The sequence below is a fragment of the Buteo buteo genome, chromosome 22 (genome assembly GCF_964188355.1).
Source record: "Buteo buteo chromosome 22, bButBut1.hap1.1, whole genome shotgun sequence".
Lineage (NCBI taxonomy): Eukaryota > Metazoa > Chordata > Aves > Accipitriformes > Accipitridae > Buteo > Buteo buteo.
The window spans coordinates 18205599-18214191 of NC_134192.1; the positions used below are offsets into that span (position 1 = coordinate 18205599).

Here is an 8593-nt window from a genome sequence, read left to right on the forward strand (position 1 = left end):
AGGCAGGGGGTGGCGCAGAACAGGCAGGGGGTGGCACAGAGCAGGCAGGGGGTGACACAGAGCAGGCAGGAGGTGGCACCGGGCAGGCAGGGGGTGGCGCGGAGCAGGCAGGGGGTGGCACGGAACAGGCAGGGGGTGGCACCGGGCAGGCAGGGGGTGGCGCGGAGCAGGCAGGGGGTGGCATAGAGCAGGCAGGAGGTGGCACCGAGCAGGCCGGGGGTGTCACAGAACAGGCAGGGGGTGGCACTGGGCAGGCAGGGGGTGGCGCAGAACAGGCAGAGGGTGGCACCGGGCAGGCAGGGGGTGGCACAGAGCAGGCAGGGGGTGGCACCGGGCAGGCAGGGGGTGGCACGGGGCAGGCAGGAGGTAGCACAGAACAGGCAGAGGGTGGCACCGGGCAGGCAGGGGGTGGCACAGAGCAGGCAGGGGGTGGCACCGGGCAGGCAGGGGGTGGCACGGGGCAGGCAGGAGGTAGCACAGAACAGGCAGGGGGTGGCGCAGAACAGGCAGGGGGTGGCACAGAGCAGGCAGGGGGTGACACAGAGCAGGCAGGAGGTGGCACCGGGCAGGCAGGGGGTGGCGCGGAGCAGGCAGGGGGTGGCACGGAACAGGCAGGGGGTGGCACCGGGCAGGCAGGGGGTGGCGCGGAGCAGGCAGGGGGTGGCATAGAGCAGGCAGGAGGTGGCACCGAGCAGGCCGGGGGTGTCACAGAACAGGCAGGGGGTGGCACTGGGCAGGCAGGGGGTGGCGCAGAACAGGCAGAGGGTGGCACCGGGCAGGCAGGGGGTGGCACAGAGCAGGCAGGGGGTGGCACCGGGCAGGCAGGGGGTGGCACGGGGCAGGCAGGAGGTAGCACAGAACAGGCAGAGGGTGGCACCGGGCAGGCAGGGGGTGGCACAGAGCAGGCAGGGGGTGGCACCGGGCAGGCAGGGGGTGGCACGGGGCAGGCAGGAGGTAGCACAGAACAGGCAGGGGGTGGCGCAGAACAGGCAGGGGGTGGCACAGAGCAGGCAGGGGGTGACACAGAGCAGGCAGGAGGTGGCACCGGGCAGGCAGGGGGTGGCGCGGAGCAGGCAGGGGGTGGCACGGAACAGGCAGGGGGTGGCACCGGGCAGGCAGGGGGTGGCGCGGAGCAGGCAGGGGGTGGCATAGAGCAGGCAGGAGGTGGCACCGAGCAGGCCGGGGGTGGCACTGGGCAGGCAGGGGGTGGCACAGAACAGGCAGAGGGTGGCACCGGGCAGGCAGGGGGTGGCACGGAACAGGCAGGGGGCGCCCCCGCTGGGGTGGCGCGGCTCGCCTTCGGGCGCGCTCGGCCATTTCCGCGCCCGCTCGGCAAGCTCCGCCGCCGCTCGGGCGCCTCCGGCGGGGCGGGGCGGGGCGGGGCCCGCCCGGCGGGGCGGGGCCTCGGCGCGGCGCGGCGGGGCCCGTCCCGGCAGCAGACGGCCCGAGTCGGCCATGGCGTCCCCGTCGCGGCGGCTGCAGACGAAGCCGGTGATCACCTGCCTCAAGAGCGTCCTGCTCACCTACACCTTCGTCTTCTGGGTGAGCGCCGGCCCGCGGCCGCCCCGCCCCGCCCCCCGCGGCACGTCGCGGCCGCGCCGGCCTGTCGCGACAGTCGCGAGCCACGGCGGCTTTCCCCTCTCGCCAGGTGTCGGGCATCGTGCTGCTGGCCGTGGGCGTCTGGGGCAGGGTGAGCCTCGCCGTCTACTTCTCCCTGCTGGACGAGAAGGCCACCAACGTGCCCTTCGTGCTGGTGGGCGCCGGCACCGTCGTCGTCCTCCTGGGCACCTTCGGCTGCTTCGCCACCTGCCGCGGCAGCACCTGGATGCTCAAGCTGGTGGGTGGCCCCGGACGGGGTGGGACGGGGTCCCGTCCCCTCCTGACCCAGCCCGGCACGTCCCGTCCTTCCCCCTCCCGTCCCGACCCCATCCCGTCCTACCCCATCTCATCCTGTCCTGACCCCATCCCGTCCTACCCCACCTCATCCCGTCCCAACCCACCCCATTCCGTCCCATCCCGTCCTATCCCATCTCATCCCATCCTGTCCTACTCCATCTCATGCCATCCCAACCCCATCCCGTCCCAACCCACCCCATCCTGTCCCATCCCATCCTACCCCATCTCATCCTGTCCCAACCCCATCCCATCCTACCCTGTCTCATCCCATCCCGACCCCATCCCATCCCAACCCACCCCATCCTGTCCCATTCTGTCCCATCCCGTCCTACCCCATCTCATCCTGTCCCAACCCACCCCATCCCGTCCCATCCCGTCCTACCCCATCCCACCCACCCCGTCCCATCCCGCCCTTTCTGCCCGCAGTACGCCATGCTCCTGTCCCTCATCTTCCTCATCGTCCTGGTGGCTGCCGTCGTGGGGTTCGTCTTCAGGCACGAGGTGAGTCTGGGCGGTCGCTGCTGTCTCCCGATGCTGCGGAGCAAGGTCGATGCTGGTTTTAACCCAAGTGCAGTTGCAAATGTCGCTGGAGGGACAGAGGTGTGGTGATTAGTTTAGCTAAAATGGGGTTAATACAGCCCAAAGTGCACCTTGGTCCCCGAAAAGGCCCATAAGGTCCCATAAGGATAAGGCTGGGTGCAGGGTCCAGCTGGCATGGCACGCTGCCTCTCCGCCAGAACAGGCGAAGTAGTCCTGGACTTTAATTTCTGGCCTTGGTCTACTGCAATAATTTCTGTAATTAAAGCTCCTCTGAGGGTTCCCGTGCCATGGAACAGCCTGCCTGGGGGGCAGTTGGCACTGCACAGGTCCTTGTTATTACGTGCAGCATCCCTGCCGCCACAGCGCATCCCAGCCTGCCCTTTAATACAGCGTTTAATTGCCTGGGTGACCGGGGCAATGTCTGCTGGCCGCGGCCGGAGTCATTCCTGCCATCACCGAGAGGTGACTAACGCGGGGCCGCGGGTCCTGAAGCGCGGGAGGGGACGGCACCGCCGCAGAGACCTCTCTCTTGCAGATTAAGACGAATTTTGAGAGTAACCTCAACCTGGCCTTGAGGGACTACAACGTGACCGCGGATCGGCACAGCGAGGCCGTCGACACCATCCAGAGAACCGTGAGTGCCCCAGGCTGGTGTCTGGATGGCGGCGGGTGGGGACGCTCGCCTCGCCCCGCGCCCTCCCCTGGGAACCCCTGCAGTGTCGGCATCCCTGTCGTGGTGCTGGGGGTCCTTTTGCACCACGGGTTTTTGAGTTTGGGAGGAGGTGCTGGGGGAGATGGGGGCAGTTCCTGGCGAGGCGAGGGCAGGGGAGCCGTGGGAGTGGTGGTAGAAATAGGGGGTCAGTACCCTGGTGTGACTGTGCTCCCCAAATGTGTTTCCCCGTCCAGCTGCACTGCTGCGGGGTGCAGAACTATTCGGACTGGGAGAGGACTGAATACTTCACCCAGAAGGGCATCCCCCAGAGCTGCTGCAAGAGCCAGGATGACTGCTCGGTGGAGGATCTGAAAGACCCAAGCAAAGCCAAGCTGAAAGTGTTTGTGGATGTAAGTTAAGCTCAGAAAAATCCCCCTGCCAGTCCTGGAGGTGGGGAGGGCAGAGCTGGACGGGTGGAAAAGGGCTTGCCCTTCCCTGGGAGGCTTGAAAGGAGAACTACTCTCTCGATGCAGATGCCTTGTGGCCCAGGGACTCCCCTGGGGTGGAGGTAGGTGAAGGGTACGGAGGAACGAGCCCTCCCTCATGTCTGAGGTCGCCCCCCGCTCCTTCCTTGGAGGTCAGGGACCAGCCGGACCCAAGTGTTTGCAGTGGGGGCTGTGTGTTTTGGAGAACAGGTGAATAAGGAGGTAATTTCCCAGTAAAGTTCGTTTCGGCGGCACTGACGTCTCCCGATGACGGTGCAAAGTCCTGAGGCGGTGGTGAGCACGGGTGACCTCATCCTGCAGGGACGGCTGGGTGATGCGAGGGATGTTCCTCTGATGAGTCACCTTACTCAACCCAACGCTCCCTTTGGGAACAGCCCGTGGGCAAGCGCTCCCCTTGATAATGAGGCTGGGCTGGGAGGCTGGTTGGCGAAACGCTGATAGGGAAGTGACTTTGCCCGAGGTGAGGCAGGAGGGTGGCAGCCAGAAGCCCTCAGCTGCCCACACAGGAGCATCTTCTCCTGGAGCTGCTGGTGTTCTGGGGAGGTGCCGGTTTCTGCTCCCAGGGGGGTGAAAAGCACTGGACCATGTTCTCGCTTTCCATCCTCTGCAGGGTTGTTTTTTCCTGGTTACGTCAACGATGGAGTCAAAAATGAGCGTTGTGGCTGGAATCTCCTTCGGCATCGCGTGCTTCCAGGTAAAATCTCCCTTGCCTGGCACAGGGGGAGTGCAGAGTGAAGCTAGCGTGTCTCCGGAGGTATTTAATTTCTGTGCAAATTCCGGTGCGTGTACAAAAGGCACGGCCTGTTTCACCCAGGGAGGAGCAGCTATTCTGCAGATTCTCCTTGGGTTTAATCTCACTATTGTGCAGTCTCCAGTCTCTTAAACCCAGGGCTGAAGCACCGGCTCTGTTTCCATGAGCCCAGGTTATTAGAGAGGAGCTCCTGTCTGAAACACCCGACTTCAAGAAAAAAACAAACGGAGCCTGTGCTGTGCTGGGCAAACTCCTCGCGTTTGCTGTAGGCAGGGATCAAACCTGTGCCCTTCCTTTTCCTACCCACCGACCTCCCTTTTTATCAGGGAGGCGTTTTGGCATCACTTCTGCCTGGCTGGCTCCCTGCGAGCCCCTGTGGGGCACCGCTTGTTCTGGCGGCTCACACCCCGCACGCTGCCTTACTCTACAATTGCTTCCTTTCCCTCCCGCTCCCCAACCTCTCCTTTACTTAATCCTGTAGACGCTTCCTCCAGGAGCCGCGGCAGCAGCCTGCTCGCCGGCCCCTGCTCCCACAGGCTTTATCCCGGCAGGAAACGAGAGGCCCCCGTCCCCCGCTCCGCCACGCTGGGCGCCGGGCACGCTGACGCTGCCCTGGGGTTTCCCGAGGCGCCGAGGGTTTTCCGACGCGCTTCAGCGGGAGCCGCAGGGTGCGCAGCCGGCCCTTCTTCAGCTGGTTTGTGGAAGCTTGGTGGGCTCTCGGTGCTGCGGAGCGAGCTCAGCTGGCCGTGACTTTGGAGGGGCTTGAATTCACCCTCCCCTTGATCCGGCACGCAGAGTCCGTGGCGTGAGCTTCCCGCTGCTGCCACCCGGGACCATTCACTGGCCACACCGGCGTGGGGAGAAGGAACCCTGCCGGGTTTCCAGGAACCTGTCCTGGAAAAGATATTTCTCGTGTAACGAGCGTGTCGCCGTGCGTTTCCCGTAACGGATGAACTGGGGGAGAGGCGGGAGCCAACAGCCCCTGGCTGCAGCGTGTGCTACCAAGTGCTTTCGGTTGCGGCTGGGAGAGCCCGAGAGCCGGAGCCGCTCCGCTGCGCCCAGCCGCTCGCCCCGCTCTCCTCCTCAGTTGGGCTGCGCTCACCGTGGGGTCACCGAGACGTGACCGACACGCAAACGGTGAGCTGCACGCTCCCAGCTGCAAAATCATCTTGGCTGATGCCAGGCTTGGGAATTATAACTGGTTCCTGGCTTTTATCGCTTTCATCAAGCCTTGCTGTGTCGTGCAGCCGGCAGGGACCCATCATGCAAAATGGGCCTCTAACTTTGCTTGTGTAAGTCAAACTCCTGCAGGATCTGGCCCTAAATGTCTGTGCAGGGGCTGTGAGGCCACATTGTGATAACGGTAGTGTGTCCTTCAGATGCTGATGCGAAAACAGCAACCTTGCTTCCCCGCTGTCCTTGCAACAGGGAGAGGTGGCTGCTGTTCTCTAGTGGCTGTGTAATTGGCTGTGACGCTCCTGATATCTGTGTAATGTCCAAAATTACCATAAGACAGTAGATGCTTCATGAAGCAAAATGTAACAGGACAGGACGCGGAGCATCTCTTGTGACGAGCTTGTTTGGCTGATGCCTGCCAGGATCCTCCGCTTCAGCCTCCCTCAGTTAGTCCGAAGCAGGGCGCAGCAGCCTGTGTTGTGGTTTCTAAATCCCACTGTCCATCCTTGGATTTTATAAAACTGATGCTCTAGAGCAATTTGTCAGGCTTTTCCCCTAAAACACCGTGTCCTGGTCTTGGCTGCCTCTGACGTGTGGGGTTTTTTTTCCTCTTTTTCAGTTGGTTGGCATCATTCTTGCCTGCTGCCTGTCCCAGTACATCACGAACAATCAGTACGAGATGGTGTAGCTGGCCCCCAGCACACTGTGGCTGTGGCCGTGGCCGGGTACGTCTGTCTGTCCAGCCGTGTAAGCTCGGTGGGCTGCCTCTGCATCCCAGGCTGCCGCCCGATCGCCCCTGGGGACCTTCGGCACGGCGGCGGGTACCGCGGGGGGCGGCTGCGGGGGTAGAGGGCACCTGCGGGACCGTGTCTGCCACATCATTTTAAGCCGTGTATAAATCCAGCCTTGTCTGCTAACATTTTGCCTTCTGCATTGCAGGGTATGCTCTCCACGGCCGGGGAGGATGCCACCACCTCCAGTTTTCCTCTGGATGCCGCTTCGTGAAATCTTGCTTTGAACTGACTGATCTTCTTCTCGAGTAGCTCACAGAAACGAGTGCAGCAGCTGTCCTGGTGCGCTCAGGGACTTGTCCTAACACTACTCTGCCGTGCCACCGCGTGGGATAATTAGTGTAGCTGCGGTGGTTACAGCAAGCGCACTCCTCCGGGTGCTGCAGCCCCTGGCTCTTTCCTCGGCGGCACGCTCGAGTGCCGTGCCGAGCGGACCATGCTGGCGGCCTCGCGGGACTCCCAGTGCTCATCCTCGGTGCCTCCGTCGGGAAAGCGATGCTTCCCCTCATCTCTGGCAGCCCCTCGATGTCCCCTCGCTCTCTGGACGCGGTGGCTTTTGAGATGGGGCTGTTGCCTGCCCGGAGCCCTTGGCTCAGCAAGGTCTCAGCTTGTTGCCAAGCTCTCTCTCGCCCCTGTCCTGGGTTTTATATACTTTGTTAGATTTGTACTTTTTTAAGTACGGGCTGTAGTGATTCTTTGTAAGCTGTAGCGAGGTTTGGTGATGTAGCTCCTGGTGCCTTTACTTTGGTAGGTGTCCTTGCACCGAGTCAGCTGTGACTTCATTGTCAGTATTATATGCTGCTTTAACTCGTTTTGTGTATTGAGTAGAACTCTCTTGTCCTGAGACACAATAAATATTAAGATATTTTACTCTATGAAACAGCCTTGGCTTTTCTTTTCATCTCCTGGAAATTCCTCTGCTCTAGTTGCTGCAAAGAGCAGCAAACCCCCCGGGAGGTAATCCGCTCGCCCCGGGCCAGCCAGTAACCTCTGGACCATCGTCGCTTGTGTTTCTCCGATGCTCACTGGTGCACTTGCGCTTACAAATAACTTCTGTAATTGAATTTTCTTCATAACAGCAGTTGTGTAACAGTGCTGAAGCAGAAGGCCTGGAGCATCCCAGCCCAGGAGCCGGGCGGATGAGTTCAGACCCGTGCAAACGCGCGCATCCTCGCTCCGAGCAAAGGGCAGGACAGCACGGCTGGAGCTGCCTGCGTCCCCAGCCTCTCCCCGGGGCAAGAAACGTGGATTTAAGCTTTTTGTGTTCGTTTGGTACTGCTCATCTCAGGGCTGTTTCATCAGCAAACCTTTGCCTTACTGAGCGTGATGCCGCAGTGGCGCAGCGAAGCTCCTCTCCTGCCCAGCTTGGGGGATTTTGGGGTCTCAAGCACCGAATTTGCCAGCGCGGTGGCTTGGAGCAGCCTGCCGGCTGCCGGGGCTGCCTCTCCTGCTCCCGGGGAGGAGGGAGATGTAAAAGGAGGGGTTAAGCCACGGGTAGGAGCGGTGGCCCTCGGTTGGCATCATCCCTCTGGCAAACACTGCTCTGGTGCTGGGCGAGCTGCCCCAACCAAACCGCCCCGTGGTGCGGCAAATGACCCGGTATGGGCCAGCCTCGCTGCTGACGGAGGAACCCGAAGGGAAACACGTGAAATCCGTATGTTGCGTTTAACCTGGGTGAGTAAATCAAACTGTTGTCAGCACCTGGCTGGCTGAAAGCCTCCTGGGTCGGGACGGCGAGGCGGAGTGCGTCAGAGCACGGAAACCGGGTTGGAGAGATCAGCCGGTGGCAATTAATGGATGGATGGAGACAGGGGCAGGAACACGTGAGAAGCAGGGCCAGGTTTGGATAAACCCATCCTCATCAGAAAGCCCGCGCAGAGGGAAGCGACCGTGCAGCCTCCTTCCCCGGGTGGGCAGCGGAGGCGATGCCGGGCGGGTGGCGATGGTGCTGCAGGGGGTGGCACGGGGAGCCTGGAGGTTTCTGCAGGAAAACCAGCACTGCCTGACTGTGCTAAGCTGGGGAGCGTGGAGGCTTGTCCAGCCTGCTCGTCCCCATGGCCAGCGACAGGCACTGTGGCCATCAGAGGGTGCAGATCTTATCTAGTTAAATAGTGCTTAAGTAGACACCTCGCTTTAAACGTGGCGAGACAGCAGTAACGTCTGGGAGGTACAGGGGTGTGCTGGGGGAGACGCCAGGCAGAGCTGGGACACTGCTCTCCTGGCAAAGGCATCGGGCACGCTTTTGACTGGACCCACCGAGCTGGGACAGGAGCCCCGCTGG

At 62.2% G+C, this 8593-nt stretch overlaps 1 protein-coding gene across 1 annotated transcript; it reads left to right on the plus strand.

Annotated features, from left to right (window-relative positions):
* Positions 1 to 1221: 1221 nt before the first annotated feature.
* TSPAN6 (tetraspanin 6) lies at positions 1222 to 7186 on the plus strand. The gene is made up of 8 exons (XM_075053960.1): positions 1222 to 1542; positions 1649 to 1837; positions 2323 to 2397; positions 2972 to 3070; positions 3343 to 3498; positions 4205 to 4288; positions 6141 to 6246; positions 6461 to 7186. Exons 1-7 carry the CDS (start codon positions 1456 to 1458, stop codon positions 6207 to 6209), a joined length of 759 nt encoding a protein of 252 aa, XP_074910061.1. The 5' UTR covers positions 1222 to 1455; the 3' UTR covers positions 6210 to 6246; positions 6461 to 7186.
* The last annotated feature ends 1407 nt before the right edge of the window (positions 7187 to 8593 follow it).